We start from the raw sequence: 27967 nt of genomic DNA, 5'->3' as shown, positions 1-27967 counted from the left end.
TAATAGCAGTGGGTTCACTATCACCAGATTGTGGGATTATAGATTTGCGCTGCTTGTTTTTTTTTTTCTTGCCTAAAATGGAGACTTGCATAACTATGGCTATAGACTTGCGGGGCTCAGGCTGTAGATTTACCACTGCAACTTCGCTCTTGCTAGAGACTTGCAATGCAAATTTGCTACAAATTGGAAAAGTGTCAACTAGAACTTGTGCATCAAGTGCTCTGCAATTGTACAATTTGCCAGGGAAGAAGTGCAGCAAGTTGACAAGACTTAAAATTCAATACTGACTCAAATGTGTGGCAAATTATCCTTGCTATCTGGGTCATTTTACCCTCTGTATTAAGATCCACTGCCGACTTGTCCATGTAGGAGTGAAGAGGGATTGAGAGGCCAAAAGGAAGCTGATTGTAAAACAGAGAGATCAGGCTTGGGGAGCATGGGTTATCCAAGCATTTCTGTTCAAAGATGGTTAAAATGTACCATCTTTGTTGGGTCAAAACATGAACACTAGTACTTTTTATTAGTGTTACTTGATTATTTTTATGATTCAATTCATTGAAGGATAGAATATTGTTTTTTGTGTGTGGTCTTGTATCTAAATATCAAATGTATTTATTTCTTCATAATAGATATATACAATAGATATGTATATGTAGCGCCTACAATTTTGTAGCACTTTACATACTGTATTGTCACACATCAGTCCCTGCCCTAAAGAAACTTAAAATTGACATTCCCTATTGAAATTTGTATTAACAACAATTTGAAAGTTGAACTTTTGACTGATGGATTGAGTCAAACGATAACTTGAATCGAGAGAAGGGTAATTAAGTGTACTGAAAAATTTCATCTACATTGCAGAATTCAAGTAGTATTTTTGCACTAAATTTTTGTTGCCACTGATGTTGCTCCACCTTTGCTTTTATTGCTTTATTTCAAACTTTTACTTATCTACAATAACAGAATTTCACAAAAAGGTAAAGTCTTAGTTTAAAGAAAATTGTTAATGGTCAATTTAAAGGCACTCTGTCAAGAGAGAAAAATGGAGAGCGCTATTGGTGAGTTGCCTTTTTAAGAATTCTGGCTTCCTGGGTATAATGCTTGTGACGGGAGTCACTTTGGGCGGGGGGGCTGGTGGAACCCAGAATCCCTTGGAGAGGTTGGGAAACCCTTGTTTCAGCTCCCCATGCACCTCTTATGTCTAAGTTACCCTGTGTCTATTAGGGGCACAGGGTGACCAAGAAAATGTGGCTTGGAATACTTAAAATGAAACAGTAATATTTATCCACCATATCTCCCAGGAAATATACAAAGACTATTCTTGGTTTATTTAATCCTGAACTATACGTGTTCATTTAAAGAGCTAATCACATTGGCCTCTGTACAATGTAGGAGACAGTCTGTCTACTACTAGGGGCTCCTGCTATTATGTGAAGGTGTCCTGTGTTTATGATAATGTGTGTTGTGTCTGTGATCAGAAGAGGAGGCAGGGAAATGTACTCCTGATGTATATATTTGTGTAAGTTTGTCCAATAAATGATTCCATGTTCAAGCTGTGTAACTGAGCTAGTCCCGCCTGGTTTTTAGTTACAATATGTGGCTGTAATATCTAATGTTCAGACTCGAGGAGGCTGTATACTGACGGAAGCACTCAAGCGAAGTGCGAAGGGGTTCGTGACATTGGTAGCAGTAGTGGGATCCTTCCTGCAGTCTGGGACATCCAAACCTCCACTGGGATCCAAGGTCCAGATAGAAGAGGAGATATGTATCTGGCATCAGAGTTGCAAGGGCTGCTGCGGAGTGCCCTTTCAACAATCCCCAGGTCTGTGTTTGCGGATCAGTACCTGGAGATCAGGCAGCAGATTCGGGTGCAGATCTGGATTGGAGCCCTCCAGGTCGCTCGTAGATACCAGGGCAAGTGCTTTCCAACCCCAGAGCAACAAACCAGTGACCAACGGGAGTTACGGATGCCATACGGATGCTAGCCTCTGCCCAGCACCGATAACATCCTCTGGGTTTTACAGACAGGAGATGGTGAATCTCTATCCCCAGACACCAGTTCCAGAGGAAGAACAACCTGGGAAGCCTCCAGCAGAAGAGCTGGCCTCTGGGCCAAACATCAATGAGCTCTGCCCCTCACCAACAGCAGCTTCAGCCTCCCTGAGAGAAGAGGCAGTCGGCTTTTCTCCCACAACACTGAAAGAAACATGGAATTTTCTGCCAGCAGCATCTGTGGAGTTACCAGAAACTTCAACGAACAGAAGATGGAGTTCCTGTAAAAGTGGATGGGATATTGGTCTCCACTGACACAACCCCAGAAAATGGTTTGGCACTGAACAGGAGGATGTCAGCCATGCCTTGCAAACACTGGGGAGTTTTCATCCAGAAAAAGTGGATAGAACTACAGTCTCCACCTGTATACCTCAAGGCGCTGGGAAGTTGGCCAGTGCATGCTTCTCCCCAGTGGCGGGTATGTTCTATCTGAGAGGCAGAGGTTGGCTTGGTCAGTTATTCTCTGTTGGGAACAATTTGTTTGGGGTTCTGTGTGGGTACAGGCATTGGGGGACTGAAACTACAAACTAACTTCAGAGTCAACCCATCTGGAGTCTCCTCCTGTGTTAGTCTGCTGCCGAAAGGGGAGAAATGTGATGAAAGTCACTTTGGGTGGGGGGGCTGGTGAAACCCAGAATCACTTGGAGAGGTTGGGAAAACCTTGTTTCAGTTCCCCATGCACCTCTTACGTCTAAGTTACTCTGTGTCTATTAGGGGCACAGGGTGATCAAGAATGTGGCTTGGATTACTTAAAATGAAACAGTAATATTTTTCCCCATATCTCCCAGGAAATATACGAAGGCTATCCCTGGTTTATTTAATTCTGAACTATAAGTGTTAATTAAAAGAGCTGATCACATTGGCCATTGTACAATGTAGGAGACGGTCCGTCTACTACTAGGGGCTCCTGCTATTATGTAAAGGTGTCCTGTGTTTATGTTTATGATAATATGTGTTGTGTCTTCTGAGCTAAAAGACGGCAAGTCTGCCCTGAAAGGTCATACCTCTGAGTCACCAAGGCTGTTTAAATGATTAGTTAATTAGTTATGTTAATTCTGTTTCTGGTTACAGTTTGCTAGGGCAAGATGATCAGGAGGGGGACAGGGAAATGTCCTCCTGGTGTATATATTTGTGTGAGTTTGTCCAATAAAGGATTCCATGTCCAAGCTGTGTAACTGAGCTAGTCTTGCCTGGTTTCTAGTTACAATATGTGGCTGTAATATCTGATATCTGATGTTCAGACTGGAGGAGGCTGTATACTGACAGAAGCACTCAAGCGGAGTGTGCGACTGGGTTCTGTGACAATGCTGATTGGCTTTAATGCTGTTTGAGTCATTAACCTGGAACGGGTAAAGAGATAATATATTCTGACACTCCGTTTAGGCACTCAAAAGTACTTAAGTTAGACACATTTAAGCAACTATCATTTTCAAAAAAGAGGCCAGCAATGGCAACCCTCAAGGGAGGAGCCGGGTGTTGTCGCTTCCGGTCTCGGCTGAAACTGGAAGCGCTCGTTTTACAGCCGTTTTTCTGAGATTTTAAATGTGTGTTTTTTGAATAAACCGTTTAAAATAACTACACAATGGAGCCATACCTCTTCTTTACTACATGCCCTCACCGCATCTGCTGAGCCTGGAGACTGAAGCCATCATCCAAACACCCCATTGTTGCTGAGGTGATCGCTGGAGGTCGATCAATTGTGGGGATCTAGTTTCTTCTCCTTATCCAAGCCCGACTTGGCCCATGAGGGTCTTTACTGGAGGTGGGAGGCTGGGGGAGACGGATGGCACACTTCGGAAAGGTGATTGGATAAAGCGAACGCCGATCGTTTTTCTTGCACATGCACTTTCTCATATATATGAACTGTTGTGTGGAGATGTTTTTTCTTTTTCATTCCATTGGAGCTGGATTTCACTTTTTCACTTTTTCTTGGACATTGTGCCTTGTTTTGTCTTATGCACTTTATTAGACATTCGGACATTTATAGAGTTCACCTACATAGCTGTGTAATTCATTTGCACTTTTGAGATCTATTGCACTTTATATTGCTAAAGTATTGCTAAGCACTTTTTTATTGTTAGCACTTCCTTTTCTTTGCACTGAAGATTTTCTACATACAGTGAGTTATTTATTGCAACACATTCCTGTTAGCTGCTGACAGTTTCAAGAGATTGTTTTGCTTATTTCTTGTCCGCATTTTTTCACTTTATTGAAGATTTGCCACACTTAGTGAGTTTCTATTCACATTGTTGCGACACATCCTTGCCAGTTGTTCTTAAGTGTGTGTGTTGTTTTTTTTTTGCTTTGTTTAGTTTATGTTAGTTAGCGCCACATACTATTTTATTTTCAATGGCAACCCTTATACTTCTCTTGTGACAGAGTACATTTAACTTGAAATAAATCAGTCAACGTTGCATGTCAAATGGTCCATATTCCGCCATAATCCATTCTGAATTGAGAATGGCCAACATTCAATATGAAACAATCAATTATGATTGGACCATTGATAAAATCTCTTAATCAATTGACAACCATTAAGTATAGGTTGAATAACGTATGCTGGATCTTTTATGCTTAACCCGTTTTGAGCCTGACATTATTATGGTCAATGTATTATTCATTTTTTTTTGTCCTTTAGATGTTACAGAAAACACAGGGAGAAGTGCCAAGTGTGGAAACATCATAAAAATCCTCACCGTTTTCATTATACTCGCCCTTTCCTGTGCCCTTGCTGTTTTGAGTGAGTAGATCACTGCAATAGAATGTATTTACAGTTACAATATTTTGTCTTCCTTTACATATTACAATCTGATTTAGATATACCTGTTCTGTCTCTGGGACAGATAGCTAAACCTTCTTATCCCAATAACTTCAGATACCATATTTCTTTGATCTCAGTTTTATTAGAACAAGCCAGGTGAAACTACAAAATAACAGAAATAGACCTCAATAAGTATAATATTGCATACAATACAGCATACATTGCATAAACAACAATATACAGTACAAGGTGAGCTAATAAAAACTTACTATTAAGTTCTCTAAGGGGTGATGACGATAGATTGAGAAAGACATGTCTTGCTTCCTGCAATGTGTTGAAAAGAATGGTGGCTGGTTTACTTCCTGTTAAGATTCTACCCAGAATTCCCTGTTTGCTGACAACTTCCTTAATTACACATACAATAAAACAAATACACAGAACTGCAGCAATACCAAAAAGGAATGCTAGATGGAGCCTGCACACCACATATGATTGTCTTAAGTAAATTACACATTTTTCTTGTAAATTTACCAAAACAGGTACAAATAATCAGCAAGACATCTGGTGGACAAAACAATACCAACAAGTATGTAGTACAAGAACCTATCAGATTCAAAAGAAATTAATTGGCTAGTTAAGGTAGGTCCTCATATTTTTTACTGGTAGTTTTGGTAGATTCAAACCACACTGTAGCTGCCCCGCACTGTAAATGTTTTGGATACCATTTATAATATGCTTAACAATTTTCTTTGTATTGTGAATTAAAGCTAAAATTTAGGTAGATATAAAAGACAAACATTAATGCAACTCTGTAATCATTAAGTTCCAGGATTTTTAAATTTTGTAATTTTATCTGTCAAGGTGAAGAGGGACAGTGATGTCATGATCTCAACCTTGTTCAATCAGAGAAGGCCCAGTAGTCATTGAAAAAATAAAGCAAGGTCCCTCTGGTCCCTGAAACACTCTGAACCTTCTGCACACATGAACTACCTGTCTGATATGTACACAACCCAATACATCCAACTCCACACAAACCTGATTTATGTTAGATGACAAAAGACACCTGGCCCTGGTTCACATTGGTGCGATTTGGTATGCAATTTGACGTGTAAAATTGCATGCCAAATAAGCGGTATTTGCTGGCAATGGCACTGTGCTAATTTGCGGCACCGCACCGATTTCCAAAGGTAGTTTCTGTACTACTTTTGCCGATTTTCGGGGGGCGATTTCCATTGACATCTGTACAGAAACCCACACAGATGTCTCTGAAATCACCCCCAAAATCGGGACTGACATGCGGGAAAGAAATTGTGCGAGTTCATTTCATTCCCGCACTCAGTGTGAACCTAGGCTTACAGAGAGAACTATTTGTGCTACTGTGCTGATGATTACACTGGTGGAAATTTCCCAGTATCTACTTTAGCACCCATTACAGAAGTACAAAAAAGAAGTGATGTGCATGGTCAGCTCTTAAGATGGTCATAAACATCACAATCTTCTTTAGATCTACCAACAGCTTCTGTATAAGTAGAAGAGACTACCTGTTAGCAATAAAAACTAAATGGATAGGCCATCATACCATATCGTTTAGGTAAATCTGAGATTGTACTGGGATTGTAAAATCAGATTGTAACATGTTTTACTCTTCAGAAGCTTTCAACACCAGCTGGAAAATGTATATGTATAGTAAATACTTCTTACACACTGGAAACTGATTATTGGTGAAGTTAGAGTACAAAGATATTTGCTACTCTAAATCATAATTTATGAAAGAAAAAAAGTAATTCAACTACTGGGTCTTATGGAGATATATTTTCTACACTATGGGGTTGATTAACTGAAGGCAAATAGACTGTGCACTTTGAAAAGTGCAGTTGTTCCAGAAATTAGAAAGGTGTTTGGGTAAATCCACGCACAAGATACAAGTACGGAAAGAAATGGACTAAAAGCAATGAACTAAGGATGAACTGCTGCCCCTACAGATACGCTACTACCCAGGTGGAGTGTACGGGATGTAGGTGTGGCGCTGTTCTAATTTGGGATAAGATACTTGTTTATTTATTTATTTATTTTATTTATTTCAGGTACTTATATAGCGCCGTCAATTTACGCAGCGCTTTACATATACATTGTACATTCACATCAGTCCCTACACCCTCAAGGAGCTTACAATCTAAGGTCCCTAACTCACATTCATACATACTAGGGGTCAATTTAGACAGGATCCAATTAACCTACCAGCATGTCTTTGGAGTGTGGGAGGAAACCGGAGTACCCGGAGGAAACCCACTCAGGCACAGGGAGAACATGCAAACTCCAGGCAGGTAGTGTCATGGTCAGGATTTGAACCAGCGACCCTTCTTACTGCTAGGCGAGAGTGCTACCCACTACACCACTGTGCCGCCCGTAGTGAACCCATTGTGTTACACCCTCTGCAGTTTTCTGGAACTTGCAGTGGGTGTATAAGGGATTTGATCAGCAAGGTAAAAAAGATATTCAAAAAGATATATAAATAAATAAATCTTCAGCAAAAAGCAACAATATCCATGTGTTACACCCTCTGCAGAGTGCATTACCTTGTGAGGTGTTAGTTTGAATAGGTTAACCTCTAATGGAAGAGGAATTCATGCGTCAATAGGAGAATACAAAAATGGGTGAAGGTAAACAGCAATAATTAATCCTATTGTTTATTGGTGCTACACCCTCTGCATATACTCAGTGCAGGTACTGTAGACTAGTGTGCATATGTGTCCCTGTGCCAATAATTATAAAAAATAAAAATAATGTGCTAAAAGCCTAATTGTATCCAGATACTAAAAATTCCAGAATGTGTTACACCCTCTGTACCCGGCTGCTCAAAAAATGTTAGCAAGCTGGTATGTAAAGTAAGGCAGAGTGTGTTATTGAGATACCTATGAACTAGATGTGTGCTTATACAACTCGTGTAATGAGACCAAAAGAGTGATGGTGCTAACCACTGTGATTGAAATCTTTGCGCTGTGTTACACCCTCTGGTAGGTTTTAAACAAAAATGATTAAGTGCAATATATGATAAATAACGTATTATAATAAATAATACATATGTTAACAAAATTAGCTTGAAAAAAATACACAAAAGAAAGTGACTGGTGCTCAAAAAGTGTCCAGTGCTTGCTAGTAAACTGTATATAAAACAAAGTGACTTGTGCTCATAAAGTGTCCAGTGCTTCAAAGTAGATGATGTTTTTGAAAAACTTCTTATTTAAGTGACAGCTGGTGATTCGTGCTCTTATTGTGAACATATTGTGTACACATTTTAAAAGCATGTAAACATGGATGAATGAATGCCGTCAGAATCCTAATTTTCGTTTGACCGGAAGCGACGCAAAGATGTTCGTAACCCCGCCCTATGCATTTCGTCATCAGACGCCACTCCAAGTTCCAGAAAACTGCAGAGGGTGTAACACAACGGGTTCACTACAACAAGTATCTTATCCCAAATTAGAATAGCACCACACCTGCTCCAGAGATTAGTAACAGAGCAGAAGTTCTGCTGACTTCCATCATCCAATCATGTGTAAGCAAAAACGCATTTTTTTTTATTTTTCCTTGCTCGTGATTGGGTATTCTTTACAAAGTAAAGCTTTACCTAATTTACTAAGCTCTAAAGCAACCTGCAAAATGCACAGTCTATTTGCCTTTATTAAATCAACCCCATGGAGTCATAGTTTTCAGTTTTGGCACCACATACCAAAGTAACCTAGAGTCCACTTACGACACTAAAAACTGTTATATGCTGTTCTTTTTCTATTGTCTCATAATCAGTTTACAAATTGAACCAAGGGACAGCCAAGGAACATCAATGCCCTTTGAACAGCAACGCCAAAAATTCAGGTAGGTTCAGTATCACAAAAGATGAAATGATTAATCAACACATTTTTGCGAGATGTATTAATAAATGTTGTATGACACCAAAAATGCTATCTGCATGCTACACTGCTATTTTTCTTGTCTCTTCAGATCCGAAGATGATCACTGAGAAAACAGTGAACACTTTGAACAGCAACACAACCAATTCGGGTAGGTTCAGTGTCACAGAAGATGACATGTGGTATATTGCAGGGTGTATGAAGGAATGTTGTATTTTTAACCTAAAAATGGACCTCAGAGATGAGGTGATATATTGTGTCCAGCCCAATGCAGTCCTTCAGAGATGTGCACCTGCATTCAGTATTTAGATGTAAATGATGAGGTTCAATAAATAGATTTCCCATAGGTCTTATAGTTACTTAAACACAGAGCTAATTGCATGTCATCCGTCATTCTCACATTAGGTATCTAGTTTTCTTGCAACTCTCATCTGCTAAGAAAAAGGAAAAATATTTATTATATTAATTTCTGTGTGGTTGTGCAGCACCAATTGTCAAATTTAAGTAGTATTTATGCTGATATTCCATCATGGAACCAGTGACACTCATACATTCCCCTAACTCCCCATACTTCAAAAAACAGAAGAAAATACATATCCAAGAATGATTTGCCCTAAAAACAAGGAGGGCACAGATTAAGGGCACATGGGAAATTTGTGATTTTCAATGCCACCCCTACCATATCAACTTTACATTTTTAAATAAAACCATTGTGATTGTATTACATACCTTTTTTTAGACCCAGTAATGTAATCGCTGGTTCTCTGTGTTTCTCTATGTAACGCATGCAGATCGCCTGTAAGGGGATTCATCAATTAAATAACAAATTAAAGTGGTTCTAAAGGCAGAAGTTTTTTTTTTTAACTTAATGCATTGTCTGCATTAAGGTAAAAACCTTCTGTGTACAGCAGCCCTCCTCATACTTACATGAGCCCCATCTTAATCTAGCTGTCTGGGACTCTCCCTCCTCATTGGCTGAGACAGCAGCTAGTGCCATTGGCTACCGCTGGTTTCAATCAGAGTCAATGAGCCAATGAGGAGAGAGGGGGGGCAGGACCGAGCCATGGCTCTGTGTGTCTTAATGGACACAGAGCTGCGGCTCAGCTCCGGTGCCCCCATAGCAAGCTGCTTGGTGTGGGGGCACTCGGAAAGAGGGAGGGGGATCTGGGCTGCTCTGTGCAAAACCAACTGTATAGAGGAGGGAAGTGTAACATTTTTTTTTTATTTAAAAATAACGAACAAGACTTTAATATTACTTTAAAGTTATTCATTAGACATTCTCATTTATACATTTTCCCAGTAGAAATAATACCCTTTAAACATCATTAGTCTTTTTAGCAAAGTGCGTACATACTGTATGTAAATTTCTAAAAGTTATGCAAATATCAAAATACCTTGATGGGTAGATGTCATTCTGGAGAAGTGGAATATATATGAATGAGGTACTAGATCTGACTCATCAATAATTCATGGTTGAGGAAGGTCATTCTCATTCAAATGTAACCCAATGGCTCCAGTGAGGCTGCTCTCAACATGGTCAGGGTACATCTTAAGCTAATATAATTTGGAATGAAAGTTCTATGAAAGTCATTGTCACGAACCCCCCGTACTCAAGATGAGTCTGTCTGCGTAAATGCTTCTTTCATCCTGTACAAGCACGATCCAAGATCCCTCAGAGCACCCAGTCATTAGCCGTAACTCAATGTAGGGTGAAACATCAGACATTCAAACACGTGTAACCCCAATAACAGCACTCGCACTTCATACTGTGACCAGTACCTTACATGAATGGAGGGGAGAATTGACGCTGCTCGCAAGCTAGCACTTTCTTCTAGAGTTGCTGGCGGATAGAATCATACCATCCCAGCAGGACCTGCACTGATACTGGTCCCCTGGGTTGTATCTGGATCTCTCGCATCCTCCTTTGGAATTCCTCTTCCATGGCGGCTGGTATCTGTACCTTTCCTCTTCTGCTATCCGGGCCTTGGATCCTGGTGGTGGTTTGGATGTGTTCACAGCCAGGAAGCACTATCCCACCACTGCCAACCAGTGTCACAGACCCCCGTACTCAACATGAGTTTGTCAAAGTAAATGCTTCCTTCGATGGTTACCAGCACGATCCAAGATCCCTCAGAGCTCCTACAAGATTCTAAAGGTGAAAAAATTCATCTTCATACATTCCTTGAGGGATATTGTTCAGGAATATTACTGCACAAAGTTGAAAAGTCCCATCATTCTTTCAGCATGTAGCACTGCCCCCTAGGGGACTGCTTGAAATTACCTGCTCATCTGCACTTCCATGACCTGGTGAACATTCCAACCCACCTGACACTCTGGGTTCAGACATCCTGGTACCGCTGCAAAGTAATGAATCAGACAAATCAGTGTATTTAGATTATGATAGTATTTACTTGAATCAACTGAAAAGGGAGGTACACAAGGAGAGAATAAATCTGCTGAGCTTTGAGCTGACAGCACCAGCTCAGTAAAAGAATTCATCTGAAAGTCAAAACAAGGTAATAACAGATATGCAGCACGTTAAAACACTTACTTTAGAAGGTAATACTTTACCCCTGTGGATGAATGTAATCAAACGGACTAGACTGGCTCACTAAAAGAGGTTACCTAGCGGAACTACAACGGCTCTAGTAATGAAAGCTCAGGCCTAGAGGTGATAGCACAAGGGCCCTTGTCAGAGGCGTAACTAGAACCTTCAGGGCCCCGGTGCAAGAAACCATGATGGGCCCCCCTTCCATCTGAGCCCGGGCTTCCAATTTTGGGAGGGTGTCCATGGACATCCTCCTAAAACCGTGCTTCCCACATGACCCCTGGGAAATGCATCCAGCGCAATCACATCGGCCCTTTACCATGTGATGTCAGCTGATCACATGTAAACAGACTGGTTATCCACAGCCCTTTCCTCACACGCTGTGTTTGTGTTAGGAAAGGACTGCCATTAACTCTCAAGAATGTCAGTAAATTGTTTACACTGATAATCAGTGCCCCAATCATCAGTGCCCATCACTTCCACCTACAAGTGTTACCTATCAGTGCTCATTAATGCCGCCTATTAGTGCCCAATAATTCTGCCTATCAGCACCACCTATCAGTGCTCATTAATGCCACCTAACTGCGTCCATCAGTGCCACCTATCAGTACTCTTCAATTCTGCCCATCAAAGCCCATCAATACTGCCTGAGTTCTGCCTATCAGTGTTCCTCAGTGCCCATCAGTACCACCTATCAGTGCCCATCAATGCCACCTATCAGTGCAGCCTATCAGTGCACATTAGTGCCTCCTATCAGTGCTGCCTATCAGTGCTCATCAATGTGGCCTATCAGCGCTCATCAGTGCCTCCTATCAGTGCTCATCAGTGCCCATCAGTGCCTCCTATCAGTGCCCATTAATGCCTCCTATCAGTGCCCATCAGTGCCTTTTATCAGTGACCATCAGTGCCTTCTATCAGTGCCCATCATTGCTTTCTATCAGTGCTCATCAGTGCCTTCTATCAGTGCTCATCAGTGCCCATCGGTGCCTTCTATCAGTGCTCATCAGTGCCGTCTATCAGTGCTCATCAGTGTCTTCTATCAGTGCTCATCAGTGCCCATCAGTGCTCATCAGTGCCTTCTATCAGTGCTCATCAGTGCCGTATATCAGTGCTCATCAGTGCCTTCTATCAGTGCTCATCAGTGCCTTCTATCAGTGCTCATCAGTGCCTTCTATCAGTGCTCATCAGTGCCGTCTATCAGTGCCTTCTATCAGTGCCCATCAGTGCCTTCTATCAGTGCCTTCTATCAGTGCTCATCAGTGCCTTCTATCAGTGCTCATCAGTGCCGTCTATCAGTGCTCATCAGTGCCTTCTATCAGTGCTCATCAGTGCCGTCTATCAGTGCTCATCAGTGCCTTCTATTAGTGCTCATCAGTGCCCATCAGTTCCTTCTATTAGTGCTCACCAGTGCCCATCAGTGCCTTCTATTAGTGCTCATCAGTGCTCATCAGTGCCTTCTATCAGTGCCTTCTACTAGTGCTCATCAGTGCCGTCTATTAGTGCTCATCAGTGCCTTCTATTAGTGCTCATCAGCGCCCATCAGTGCTCATCAGTGCCTTCTATTAGTGCTCATCAGTGCCCATCAGTGCCTTCTATCAGTGCTCATCAGTGCCGTCTATCAGTGCTCATCAGTGCCTTCTATTAGTGCTCATCAGTGCCCATCAGTGCTCATCAGTGCCTTCTATTAGTGCTCATCAGTGCCCATCAGTACCGTCTATCAGTGCTCAGCAGTGCCATCTATCAGTGCTCAACAGTGCCTTCTATTAGTGCTCATCAGTGCCCATCAGTGCTCATCAGTGCCTTCTATTAGTGCTCATCAGTGCCTTCTATCAGTGCCCATCAGTGCTCATCAATGCTGTCTATCAGTGCTCATCAGTGCCTTCTATCAGTGCTCATCAGTGCCCATCAGTGCCTTCTATTAGTGCTCATCAGTGCCTTCTATCAGTGCTCATCAGTGCCTTCTATCAGTGCCCATCAGTGCCTTCTATCAGTGCTCATCAGTGCCTTCTATCAGTGCCCATCAGTGCCGTCTATTAGTGCTCATCAGTGCCTTCTATTAGTGCTCATCAGCACCCATCAGTGCTCATCAGTGCCTTCTATTAGTGCTCATCAGTGCCCATCAGTGCCTTCTATCAGTGCTCATCAGTGCAGTCTATCAGTGCTCATCAGTGCCTTCTATTAGTGCTCATCAGTGCCCATCAGTGCTCATCAGTGCCTTCTATTAGTGCTCATCAGTGCCTTCTATCAGTGCTCATCAGTACCGTCTATCAGTGCTCATCAGTGCCATCTATCAGTGCTCAACAGTGCCTTCTATTAGTGCTCATCAGTGCCCATCAGTGCTCATCAGTGCCTTCTATTAGTGCTCATCAGTGCCTTCTATCAGTGCTCATCAGTGCCCATCAGTGCTCATCAGAGCCGTCTATCAGTGCTCATCAGTCCCTGCTATTAATTTCTATCAGTGCTCATCAGTGCCCATCAGTGCCTTCTATTAGTGCTCATCAGTCCCTGCTATTAATTTCTATCAGTGCTGTCTGCCTTCTCAGGACAGCACAGCTCTGAGCGGAGATCGTGTGTCATAGATTAATAGCACAGAGAGACTCCGGCGGCATTAATGTTCTATTTGTCGGTCCTCTCTGGCACGGATGAGAGAGGACACACAGCTGATCTCACGGCTCCCCCTTCTCCCCCCTCCCCTCTCCTGTGTGCTCCGCGGGAAATGTGAGTTCTTTAGCTTCACACTTGACTGCCCGCGGAGCACACAGGAGAGGGAGGGGGAGAAGGGGGAGCCGTGAGATCAGCTGTCTCTCTGTGCTATTAATCTATGACACACGATCTCCGCTCAGAGCTGTGTGTGAAGATCAACCCCGCTGGGCCCCCCCCCACAGTGGCGGAATGCCGGGCCCAGTCACAACTGTGACTGTTGCGACCCTGGTAATTCTGCCACTGGCCCTTGTGTAACTAACATTAATGTTCTCGTTGCAGATCTGCTGTTCTTCTTCATTATTTGTAATCCAATTAGGTGTAGGGAGATGTACTAGGTTCTTTTTAGAAAGTGAAGTTAAAGCGTTTAATTTCAGGAAAGTGTTCGTAAAGTGGATGTGTCTGATGCAACATGTCCCAGTGATACCGTGACAAGAGTGCAGATAAAAGATGGGCGATTAAGTAGATGTAATTTCTTCCGAACAGCTTCTGGTGTATCTATGTTTCTACAGCGAATCCGGCGCGTTGATCTTCCTTTTGCAGCTTCACACAACGACTGGCTGATCACTGGACTGGTGCGGTAAGGATGTCTGATGGCAACTCGTGGAGCTAAACACTTCTGGCACAGGTGGGCAGATGTAATGCAGCGTCGTAGGCCGCGACCTCGCTCTCTCCACACGGAGAGCTCTGTCTCGTGTCAGGCCCTAGAGGAAGAGAGTGATGGGCGTGTCTCTGGCTTTGTTAATAGATCCTCCCAGCAATCCCTCTGATGGTAGCAAAGATCTCTGGGATATGTGGTCCAGATGCATGGACAGGCAGAACAGTTATCAGTCTGGTGAACTACCCATCCCATAGTTCCCATGACTGGACTCACAAATATGATGTCCTTTAATAGCACTGTGCAATAAGGGACATGCAATGCATAAAGACACCGGAGGATTGCCGTACTTTGCAACTGTAGTCCACATTGCTACAAGCACAAGCCACACACACAGAATCCAGCACAACAGTGTCAAATGGAAATGCTGAGTCCGGTGTGGTTGTACAGTGAGTTGGGTTAGGCAGACCCAACTGGAGTTCTCAGTCACCCTGTGCCCCTAACAGACATAGGGTGACTTACACATAGGGGGGGCCGGGGGAGCTGGACAAGAAGATTCCAGTGCTCTTCAAGGTAAGCTAGGTTCCACAAGCCCCCCGCCCAAAGTGACTCCCGACACAGTCATTCAAAAGTAGTTTATTATTTTGTTTGCTTTTAACATTTTGGAATGAATGGACTTTACTAAACAAAAATCACATACACCATTAGAAATGTATTAGTTTGAGAAAAAAGTTCCATCCTGCCATTTCAAATTTTCCCCTCAGTGTGGTCAAAATCAAATGTCAAATTGACCACTCGAATGATTAGGAAAATGAACAAATGTTCTTACAATAAAAAATGTTGATTTAATTCTACTAGGGGACCCAGAAATGAAGGCAGTTCCATCGGTTGGGGGGCGGCAAACAAACCTGATACATCTACCCCCCCGGTTGCTCCAGCCCGCCACCCTACACCAACCCTCCCAGTTGTCGATCAATCAGCACTTGGCCCATCCAAATCGAGCCTACAGATTCCCCCCTCCGTCTCCTTCGTGTCGCAGTGGCCGCTGCTTCTTCTCCTGGCCAATGGGGTCTTTGGACTCCCGGCCAATGGGGTCCTTGGACTCCTGGCCAATGGGGTCTTAGGACTCCATTCTCAGGACCCACTTCCTGATTGGCCAGGAGGAGAAGCAGGAAGACATTAGCGAATATTAATTTGCTAATGTCACCCAACTGGGTGGACTCAGGGCGCAGTGCCAATGAAGCCAATTTGAGCCTTATTGGAAAAAACCCCCTATTTAACCCCATTGAAATCCATGCATCTGGCACCCTGCATGGAGCAGCCGCTACTGAATCAAGGTATAGAAAGTCTAATGAGAGCAAGGAACCAAAAGTCCAAAAATTCTATAAAATACTGATATAAATTTACACTAGACAACATTAACCAGGCAACACATCTTGAAGGCTCAAAGATACCCCTCTTCTGTGGACTGCAAGACAAATACAACATACAAAGATATGCTAATCAAATCACAATAAGATTCAACAATAGACATATGAAACAAGGATGATAAGGACAAACTTTTAAAAACAACTGTAGAAAATGTAAAGAAAGAAAACTGCAATAAGAAAAAAAATGATTTGGGGTAAGAGACTCAATCAAAATGAAAAAATATAATAAACCATGTTAAAATGTATCCAAAGACATGATAATAATGGTGATGGCTAAAAAGATATACAGTATATAAAAATTATATAACAAACCATGGCTCTAGACCCTTGACATCAGTATTAATATTATAAAATTATTTAAAAGAGAAGTATGGAAATGTATTTTTAATCATACTTACCTAGCTGGATGTCCCCCACCGCCTCTAACACTGAGAACCGAGCGATCAAACACCGCTGATTCCCTGGTTCTCACAGCTCCCTGAGCAGAGAGCTGCAGACTGTCAGTCACCGCTCAGTGTTCTGCCCCCCCCTCACTCACTGGAGCGCTGGGATGTGGAGGGGGAGGGAGCGCCTGGCTCAGGCTCTCAGTGGCTGTGGGTATGTGGGTGGATCCTGACCATAGGGTTGCGATCTTTCCCAAGCCTGGACTGGCTCTGTGATGTCAGCCAACAGCGGGCTTCAGCTAAAATAGAGAAGTATAGCAAAAACGAGCTTTGGCTGTACATCTCCTTTAATGTTAGTGATTTCTATTTACAGTGCCCTGCAAAAGTATTCACCCCCTTGGCTTTTTACCTATTTTGTTACATTACAGCCTTTAGTTCAATGTTTTTTTAATCTGAATTATATGTGATGGATCAGAACACAATAGTCTAAGTTGGTGAAGTAAAATTTGAAAAATATATACATAAAACAATTTTTCAGAAAGAAAAAACTGATAATTGGCATGTGCGTATGTATTCACCCCCTTTGTTATGAAGCCCATAAAAAGCTCTGGTGCAACCAATTACCTTCAGAAGTCACATAATTAGTGAAATGATGTCCACCTGTGTGCAATCTAAGTGTCACATGATCTGTCATTACATATACACACCTTTTTGAAAGGCCCCAGAGGCTGCAACACCTAAGCAAGAGGCACCACTAACCAAACACTGCCATGAAGACCAAGGAACTCTCCACACAAGTAAGGGACAAAGAGAAGTACAAGTTAGGGTTAGGTTATAAAAAAAATCCAAATCTTTGATGATCCCTAGGAGCACCATCAAATCTATCATAACGAAATGGAAAGAACATGGCACAACAGCAAACCTGCCAAGAGACGGCCGCACACCAAAACTCACGGACCGGGCAAGGAGGGCATTAATCAGAGAGGCAGCACAGAGACCTAATGTAACCCCGGAGGAGCTGCAGAGTTCCACAGTAGAGACTGGAGTATCTGTACATAGGATGACAATAAGCCGTACGCTCCACAGAGTTGAGCTTTATGGCAGAGTGACCAGAAGAAAGCCATTACTTTCAGCAAAAAACAAAATGGCACATTTTGAATTTGCAAAAAGGCATGTGGGAGACTCCTAAAATGTATGGAGGAAGGTACTCTTGTGTGGTGAGACTAAAATTGAAATTTTGGCCATCAAAGAAAACGCTATGTCTGGCGCAAACCCAACACATCACATCACCCAAAGAACAACATCCCCACAGTGAAATATGGTGGTGGCAGCATCATGCCGTGGGGATGTTTTTCAGCAGTCGGGACTGGGAAACTGGTCAGGGTTGAGGGAAAGATGGATGGTGCTAAATACAGGGATATTCTTCATTAGGGATAAGCCGAACACCCCCCGGTTCGGTTCGCACCAGAACCCCATTGACGTCTATGGGATTCGAACGTTCGAAATCAAAAGTGCTAATTTTAAAGTCTAATTTTCATGGTATTGTCCTAAAAAGGGTTTGGGGACCCGGGTCCTGCCCCAGGAGACATGTATCAATGCAAAAAAAAGTTTTAAAAACGCCTGTTTTTTCAGGAGCAGTGATTTTAATGATGCTTAAAGTACAAAAAAAAAGTGAAATATTCCTTTAAATATCGTACCTGGGGGGTGTCTATAGTATGCCTGTAAAGTGGCGTGTGTTTCCCGTGCTTAGAACAGTCCCTGCACATTTTTAAAGGAATAAAAGTCATTTAAAACTGCTTACGGCTTTAATGTAATGTCGGGTCCCGGTAATATGGGTGAAAATCAGAGAGACAAATGGCATGGGTACCCCCCAGTCCATTACCAGGCCCTTTGGATCTTGTATGGATATTAAGGGGAACCCCGCACCCAAATTAAAAAAAGGAAAGGCGTGGGGCCCCCAGGCCCTATATACTCTGAACAGCAGTATACAGGCAGTGCAAACAAGACAGGGACTGTAGGTTGTTGTTAAGTAAAATTTGTTTGTAATTTTGAACTGGTACATTTTTAACGTGTTTAGCTCCAGCCAAAAAATCTATATTAAGCTTTTTGAAAACATAGGGAAGGGTTATCACCCCTGTGACATTTGTTTTGCTGTCTGTGCTCCTCTTCAGAAGATTTCACCTCACTTTCTGTCCCAATGACAAATGTTTTTAGAAAATTTGGGGTTTTAAGTGAAACAAGGATTGGTGATAAAGCATCAGTGGAAAGGAGAAATGTTTTTCCCATATTAACTCTTACAGGAGAGAATTTCCCTTCCTAGGGGTAGATTTCATCTCACTTCCTGTTGTCTCCTTCCGTTTGCAAGTAGGAGTCATTTGTAAGTTGGATGTTTGAAAGTAGGGGCCTGCCCTATATACTCTGCAGAAATTGTGGCCTTAGGTGTTGGTGTTACCGCAACACTGTAAGCCCTCACAGGGCCCTGCTGTGAAATATTAGATCAAGAATTGTAATTACATGCACCTGTTGAACAGGGGCAGAAAAATTGGGCCTTTGGTGATGGTGGTGGTGCTGGTGCCACAACACTAAGTCCTCACAGTTACTCTTGGTGGACGCTGGAACGGGCCCTGCTGTGAAATATTAGATCAAGAATTGTAATTACATGTCCATGTTGAACAGGGGCAGAAAAATTGGGCCTTAGGCACTGGTGCTGGTGCCACAACACTGCAACCCCTCACAGATACTCTAGTTGGAGTGCAGGAACGAGCCCTGCAGCAAAAAATTGTATCAAAAATTGTAATTACATGCCCCTGTTAAACAGGGGCTGAAAAATTGGGCCTTAGGCACTGGTGCTGGTGCCACAACACTACAACCCCTCACAAGTACTCTAGTTGGAGCGCAGAAACAAGCCCTGCTGCAAAGTATTGCATCAAAAATTGTAATTAAACGCCCCTGTTAAACAGGGGCTGAAAAATTGGGCCTTAGGCACTGATGTTGGTGCCACAACACTGCAACCCCTCACAGATACTCTAGTTGGAGCGCAAGAACTAGCCCTCCTACAAAGTATTGCATCAAAAATTGTTATTAAACGCCCCTGTTAAACAGGGGCTGAAAAATTGGGCCTTAGGCTCTGGTGATAGTGCCACAACACTGCAACCCCTCACAGAGACTCTAGTTGGAGCGCAGGAAACAAAAATATTCTTACAAGCTATCAGCATGATCATTGAGGAGGAAGAGGATAGTCACTCAGCATAACAGGATAGTCACTCAGCATCAGCATAGGCAGTCTTGAAGGGATCTGATATTTCAAAAAAATGTATTCGGTTACATCAGCATCAGGTGCTTGGTATCTGGTGGTGATCCAAGACTGATTCATTTTTATGAAGTCGGTGGACAGGTGCACCCTGTGATCGGTTACAAAGCTTCCAGCAGCACTGAATGTGCGTTCTGAAAGAATGCTAGATGCAGGACAGACCAGTAGCTCAATTGCATACTGTGCAAGCTCTGGCCAGTGATCCATCCTCAAGACCCAGTAACCCAGAGGATTTTCGGTGGGAAAGGTGTCCAAGTCAGATCTTGCCCCTAGGTATTCCTGCACCATGTAAAACAGACGCTGGCGATGGTTGCTAGAACCGATCATACCTTGGGGCTGCGGACTAAAAAATTGTCTGAACACATCGGTCAGACGGCCACCTTCTCCACCGCTCCTTCTTTGACTGACTGAAGCCTCAGCAACATGTTGTCCAGGAACAGGAGTTTGTAACCTCCCAGTGTCTGGGAATGCATTGCACAGACCTTTCTTCAAGGCTTCCTGAAGATGTTTCATCCTCTGCTCCCTCTACGACAGCAAATAAAGTCCGCAACCTTACCCTTGTAATGTGGATCAAGGAGGGTTGCCAGCCAGTAATGATCTTCCTCCTTGATACCACGAATACGAGGATCCTTCCGCAGGCTTTGCAGGATCAGGGAGGCCATGCAGCGTAGGTTTGCTGAGGCATTCGGTCCGGAGTCCTCTGGGTCACCAAGGATGACATGATGCGCAGCCACCTCCTCCCAGCCACATACAAGTCCATGGGTTTCTTCGAACTGTAAATGATCCCATAAAGACTGCTGCTGATGCTGCGTGCCAGGCTCCACCTCCTTGCTGACACAATCCTCCTCCTCCTCCTTGTCCTCTTCCCGTGTGATCGCCTTGAGAGCTAAGGAAGTCCTCTTCTTCCTGCCTCTGTTCTGCCTCAAGTGCCCTGTTCATTATTCCACGCAGCGTGTGTTCCAACAGGTGGATAAGGGGGACAGTGTCACTGATGCATGCACTGTCACTGCTCACCATCCTCATGGAATCCTCAAATGGTAACAGGACAGTGCATGCACTGATCATGGCCCACTAGAGTGGGGGAAAAAAACCAAGCTCCCTGACCCTGTCCTGGTGCCATAGTCGCAAAGGTACTCATTGATGGCCCTCTGCTGCGTGTGCAGCCGCTACAGCATGGCCAACATCGAGTTCCACCTGGTGGGCATGTCACAGATTAGGCATTTCTTGGGCAGGTTTGGGCAGGTTCTTGGAGGTCTGCCAGCCTAGCACTGGCATTATATGACCAGGGGGAAATGCATACAGACTTTCCTGGCCTGCCTCAGGACATCCTGTAAGCCTGCCCAAGAACCGCTGCACCACCAAGTTAAGGACGTGAGCCAAACAGGGCACATGGGTCAGTTGTCCCTGTTGTAGGGCAGAGAGGAGGTTGGTGCCATTGTCGCAACCACCTCTGAACCTGCCCCTGCAGAGCTGACAGAATCTCTGCCCCAGTGTGGCTCCTGTCCCCCAAGCACACCAGCTCAAGCACCACATGGCATCTTTTGGCCTGCGTACTTGCGTAGCCCCTTGAACGCCTACGGAGCACCGCTGGTTCCAAGGACAAAGCACAGGAAGAGGCCATGGAGGAAGAAGAAGAGGAGGGGGTTGAGGAGAGAGGTGTGTCAGAATCACCAGTACTGGCATTTTGGAGGCGTGGTGGCGGAACAACCTCCAACACTACTGCACCTTGTCCTGCATCCTTCCCAGCTGCCAGCAGAGTCACCCAATGCACCGTGAAACTTAGGTAACGTCCCTGTCTATGCCTGCTGGACCATGAGTCAGCGGAAATATGCACCTTACCGCTGACCGCCCTGTCCAGCGAGGCCAAGACATTGCCTTCCACATTCCGGTGGAGAGCCGGAATCGCCTTCCGTGAGAAAAAGTGGCGTTTGGGAACCTGCCACTGAGGAACCGCACATTCCACAAACTCACGGAAGGGGGCAGAGTCTACCAACTGAAAAGGTAGCAGTTGAAGTGCTAGCAATTTTGCCAAGCTAGCATTCAACCGCTGGGCATGTGGATGGCTGGGAGGGAACTTCTTTGTGTGGTGCAGCAGCTGGGGCAGGGAAATTTGCCTGATACAATCTGACGTCGGTGTACCAATAGCAGATTGTCCGCAAGTACTTGGCTGTGACACACCTAATTCTACACCTTCATTCCTCTCAGTGCAGGTCTCAGAGAGGACTGAGGGTATAGTGGGGTTGGAGATCCCAGCTGATGAGGAGCAAGGAGAGGTCCTCTTTGTTCTTTGTTGTGGGTCTTTTAGGTACACTTGCCAAAGAACTGCATGGCAGGTCAACATATGTCTGGTCAAGCATGTGGTGCCCAAGCGGGAGATGTTTTCGCCATGCGAGATACGCTTGAGACATATGTTGCAAATAGCAGCGGTGCGATCTGATGCACTCGTCTCAAAAAAGCCCACACCAAAGAACTTTTGGAATAACGCGCAGAGACAACAGCGCCCTGCACATGCAAAGCTCTGTGGTGTGATGCAGTCAGTGTGCTGTCCTTAGGCTGGGCCCTGGAGGGCATCCTGCCTCGTTGGTGATGTGCCTCCTCCTCCTCTCTCCTATCAGGCACCCACGTGGAGTCAGTGACCTCATCATCCCCTCCCTCCTCATCACTGGAGCAAACCTGGCAGTATGTTGCAGCAGGGGGAACATGCCAGATTGCTGTCCTTCTTGGGCACCCCCTCTGTCTGGGCTCACGTTACTGCCTTCCTCTAGCTGAGTACCATCATCGGAGCCTTCAAAAAGCTGGGCATCCTCCTGGAGCATGTGCCCAACACTGTGGTCAAACAGTTCGAGGGACTCCTCAGGAGGATATGGTGGGGCTAGGGAAGGAGTGACTGATGCCATTGAGCCGAGGGAAAAGGCTGCGTTGGCAGCTACTTTGCCAGACAAAGTACCCTGAGCCTGGGTGAGAAAGGATGAGGAGGATGAGGACGGCTCGGTCATCCACTCGACCAAGTCTTTCGCATGTTGCGGCTCAAAACGGCCAGCTGCCGAAAAAAAGGCCAAGCGTGTCCCTTGGCCACATGCTGATGAGGATGCACTGTGTCCACGATCAGCACTGTTGCCTCTAGACACAGAGCCTGCTTGCCCTCTTTTATTGGCTTGTGACTGTCTGCCTCTCCTTGTTGGCCTTCCAGACACACTATTGACCTGCAGTGAGATGTAGCTGCACAAAACTGGGATGTGCATATATATAACGATTATACTGCAGCTAGCAGAATCAACTGCCTGCCTGTAGTATTATTAGTATGAGAAAACCTGCACTTGTCTTCAGGTAGCTATACTGTAGGTGCAACTGTGCAGGGTAGACAGTACAGTAACTTGAAGTACTTCAAAGAGCCTACACAAGCAGCTGGCTTCAGGTAGCTATACTGTAAGGGCAACTGTGCAGGGTACACAGTACAGTAACTTGAAATACTTCAAAGAGCCTACACAAGCACCTGGCGTCAGGTAGCTATACTGTAGGTACAACTGTGCAGGGTACACAGTACAGTAACTGGAAATAATTAAAAAAGCCTACACATGCACCTGGCTTCAGGAAGCTATACTGTAGGTGCAACTGTGCAGGGTACATAGTACAGTAACTTGAAATACTTAAAAGAGCCCACACAAGCACCTTGCTTTAGGTAGCTATACTGTAGGTGCAACTGTGCAGGGTACACAGTACAGTAACTTGAAATACTTCAAAGAGCCTACACAAGCACCTGGCTTCAGGTAGCTATACTGTAGGTGCAACTGTGCAGGGTACACAGTACAGTAATTGGAAATACATCAAGAGCCTACACGAGCACCTGGCTTCAGGTAGCTATACTGTAAGTGCAACTGTGCAGGGTACACAGTACAGTAACTTGAAATACTTCAAAGAGCCTACACAAGCAGCTGGCTTCAGGTAGCTATACTGTAGGTGCAACTGTGCAGGGTACACAGTACATTAACTTGAAATACCATAAAGAGCCTACACAAGCACCTGGCTTCAGGTATCTATACTGTAGGTACAACTGTGCAGGGTACACAGTACAGTAATTTGAAATATGTCAAGAGCCTACACAAGCACCTGGCTTCAGGTAGCTATACTGTAAGTGCAACTGTGCAGGGTACACAGTATACTAACTGGAAATACTTCAAAGAGCCCACACAAGCACCTGGCTTCAGGTAGCTATACTGTAGGTACAACTGTGCAGGGTACACAGTACAGTAACTTGAAATACTTCAAAGAGCCTACACAAGCACCTGGCTTTAGGTAGCTATACTGTAGGTGCAACTGTGCAGGATACACAGTATACTAACTGGAAATACTTCAAAGAGCCTACACACGCACCTGGCTTCAGGTAGCTATACTGTAGGTACAACTGTGCAGGGTACACAGTACAGTAACTGGAAATAATTCAAAGAGCCTACACAAGCACCTGGCTTCAGGTAGCTATACTGTAGGTGCAACTGTGCAGGGTACACAGTAGAGTAACTGAAAATAATTCAAAGAGCCTACACAAGCACCTTGCTGCAGGTAGCTATATTGTAGGTGCAACGGTGCAGGGTACACAGTACAATAACTGGAAATACTGTAAAAACATCTGCCTGCCTGTCAGTATATTAGGAAGAGAAGAACAGGATCTAGCTAAACTGAATACAGTCTATATATATATATATATATATATATATATATATATATACACACATATACATACACACAACACCTGGGATGCATATATATATATATACACAATACACTATAAGTGCAGCTAACTGACTCAACCTGCCTACTCTATCTAACTTAAATCAAATGACACTGTCTCTCTCTCTGTCTATCTCTCTCTCAAGCTGGAACACACTACACAGGGCCGACGTGCAGACGGCCTTTTATAGTTTGGGGTGTGTACTAAACACCCTGAGCTATTATTGGCCAAAGCCTCCTTGGCTTTGGCCAGTTACGGCTCTCTATACACACAGCGCTGTGATTGGCCAAGCATGCGGGTCAACTTGAAGGATCTGGAGCAGTTTTGCAAGGAGGAATGGGTAAAAATCCCAGTGGTAAGATGTGGCAAGCTCATAGAGACTTATCCAAAGCGACTTGGAGCTGTGATAGCCGCAAAAGGTGGCTCTACAAAGTATTGACTTTAGGGGGGGGTGAATAGTTAGGCACATTGACTTCTTCTGTTAATTTTGTCAATTTTGACAACATTAAAAAAAAAAAAACATCTTCAAAGTTGTGGGCATGTTCTGTGAATTAAATGATGCAAATCCTCAACAGTGGTGTTGTTGGGTGGGTGCGGGGGGTGCGGGCCGCACCGGGTGACACCCGCCAGAGGGGTGACACCCGTAGGTAGCGGCACGCACCGCTAATAGTGCCCGCTGCACTGATCTGCTCCACGGGACTTGCGCTGTGTCCCTCAGCACAGCGGACTGAAGCCGCCTCCCCCTCCTCTCTGTTTACATTCACACAGGAGGAGGAGGAGCCCGAGGGACACACAAGGCTGTGACTGCTGTGTGTATCCGTGCTGTTCTGAGGTCTGTAAACTTCATGTATACAGTATGTGGGTGGACATGTGCAGGGGGATTTAATACTAATGGGAGCTCTGCACTGGGGGGATTCTATACTAATGGGGGCTCTGCACTGGGGGGATTCTATACTAATGGGGGCTCTGCACTGGGAGGATTCTATACTAATGGGGGCTCTGCACTGGGGCGATTCTATACTAATGGGGGCTCTGCACTGGGAGGATTCTATACTAATGGGGGGCTCTGCACTGGGGGGATTCTATACTAATGGGGGCTCTGCACTGGGGGGATTCTATACTAATGGGGGGCTCTGCACTGGGGGGATTCTATACTAATGGGGGGCTCTGCACTGAGGGGGTGTCTATACTAATGGGGGGCTCTGCACTGGGGGGATTCTATACTAATGGGGGCTCTGCACTGGGGGGATTCTATACTAATGGGGGCTCTGCACTGGGGGGATTCTATACTAATGGGGGCTCTGCACTGGGGGGATTCTATACTAATGGGGGGCTCTGCACTGAGGAGGTGTCTATACTAATGGGGGGCTCTGCACTGGGGGGATTCTATACTAATGGGAGGCTCTGCACCGGGGGGATTCTATACTAATGGGGGCTCTGAACTGAGGGGGTGTCTCATGTCTATACTAATGGGGGCTCTGCACTGAGGGGGTGTTTATACTAATGGGGGCTGTGCACTGAGGGGGTGTCTATACTAATGGGGGCTCTGCACTGAGGGGGTGTCTATACTAATGGGGGCTCTGCACTGAGGGGGTGTCTATACTAATGGGGGGCTCTGCACTGAGGGGATTCTATATTAATGGGGGCTCTGCACTGGGGGGGGGGGGATTCTATACTAATGGGGGCTCTGCACTGAGGGGGTGTCTATACTAATGGGGGCTCTGCACTGAGGGGGTGTCTATACTAATGGGGGCTCTGCACTGAGGGGGTGTCTATACTAATGGGGGCTCTGCACTGGGGGGATTCTATACTAATGGGGGCTCTGCACTGGGGGAATTCTATACTAATGGGGGGCTCTGCACTGGGGGGATTCTATACTAATGGGGGCTCTGCACTGAGGGGGTGTCTATACTAATGGGGGCTCTGCACTGAGTGGGGATTCTATACTGATGGGGGTCAGCACTGAAGGGGGTGTATGTACTGATGGGGCGGTCTGCACTGAGGTGGGAGGTTGATACTGATGGAGGGGGGTCTGCACTGAGGGAGGGTTTCTGTACTGATGGGGGGTCTGTACTGAGGGAGGGGGTCAGTACTTAGTGGGGGGTCTATACTGAGGAAAGGGGGTCTGCACTGAGCGGGGGTCTGTACTGATGGAGGGGGTCTGTACTTAGTGGGGGGTCTATACTGAGGGAGGGGGGCTATATTGATGGAGTGGGGTCTGTAGTTAGTGGAGGGGGGGTCTGTACTGAGGTAGTTGGTGGAGGGGGGTGACACCAATTTTTTCGGCACCGGGTGACACCAACCCTAGTGACGCCACTGATCCTCAAACAATCCATGTTAATTCCAGGTTGTGAGGCAACAAAACACGAAAAATGCCAAGGGGGTGAATACTTTTGCAAGGCACTGTATATGAATGGATAACCTATCAAGCACATTGATTTCATTCATAATTATTCTATGGGCCTCTGAATAATATGAAGTGAATGCTGCTGCTGCCAGGACAAAAGACATCTAGGGGAGTTTGCAAAACAGAAAAACAGCCAAACACTTCCAGCGCTCAGTGGTCCTCGACAGAGGGAAGGCCAAACCATTGACATGTGTATATTTGGTCCTATGCCCGATGGATGCAGCCCTACTCAGATGGGGTATCTAGTGTGAAACTACAAAACAAAGAAGGAAAGGCGCAAACCCCTGGTGCATTACCCGAGTAAAAAGATATTTATTCAAATATAAGGAAGCCAAAAAAATGCATACTCACAAAATTTCCAAGGTGTACAGCATGTAAATGGAAGAATAACATGAGGTAAAAAGTGCAAGTACTTCTAAAACCTCACATGGAGCACGCTGATGCGTTTTGGGGGCGCACCCCCTTCTTCAGAGCTGTGCTGACAAGCACCACCAAATACCTAGTGACTAAATACAGTAATGCGTGCCGAAATTCGCCCCCAACCAAGCAAGACAGGTAAAAAAACGGGTAAAAAAATAAATGCGTAAAGTAGAGCAAGGAGCAGCAGCATCCCTGTATGTATTTGCAGACAAACATGTGGCAATCGGTGGGGAGATGTTACTTGTTCCCATGACTTGCAAGCTGGACACTGCAGGGGAGCCTGTGTATCGGGACCATCAGATTTGGCAACCTGTCAGATTTTGAAACGGAAGTGACGTTCCGTCACCGCCATCTTGCTACACCCCACACTCCTCCACAGTAAGGATACATTGAGAAGGTGGCAAGTGGACATCTTGTTACACCCACAACATATTTTTACCACTAAATGGAGCTTATACAGTGGGGACGGAAAGTATTCAGACCCCCTGAAATTTTTCACTCTTTGTTATATTGCAGCCATTTGCTAAATTCATTTTAGTTCAAATAATGTACACACAGCACCCCATATTGACACACAAAATTGTTGACATTTTTGCAGATTTATTAAAAAAGAAAAACTGAAATATTACATGGTCCTAAGTATTCAGACCCTTTGCTCAGTATTTAGTAGAAGCACCCTTTTGATCTAATACAGCCATGAGTCTTTTTGGGAAAGATGCAACAA

The 27967-nt window shown here is 44.7% G+C and overlaps 1 protein-coding gene across 1 annotated transcript in view; it reads left to right on the top strand.

Moving 5' to 3' along the window:
- The window catches only part of LOC141106641 (killer cell lectin-like receptor subfamily B member 1B allele B), a 130922-nt gene that overhangs the window by 36780 nt on the left and 66175 nt on the right, over positions 1-27967 (top strand). Inside the window, exons 3-5 of the mRNA XM_073597585.1 lie at positions 4691-4792; positions 8618-8686; positions 8813-8872. Of these exons, the coding sequence (XP_073453686.1) occupies positions 4691-4792; positions 8618-8686; positions 8813-8872 (231 nt within the window). The remainder of the gene's footprint in view (positions 1-4690; positions 4793-8617; positions 8687-8812; positions 8873-27967) is intronic.

Source organism: Aquarana catesbeiana, linkage group LG08 (genome assembly GCF_042186555.1).
Source record: "Aquarana catesbeiana isolate 2022-GZ linkage group LG08, ASM4218655v1, whole genome shotgun sequence".
Lineage (NCBI taxonomy): Eukaryota > Metazoa > Chordata > Amphibia > Anura > Ranidae > Aquarana > Aquarana catesbeiana.
Note: the sequence above shows the minus strand (reverse complement) of the source record. Positions and strands in the feature narration are given on the sequence as shown.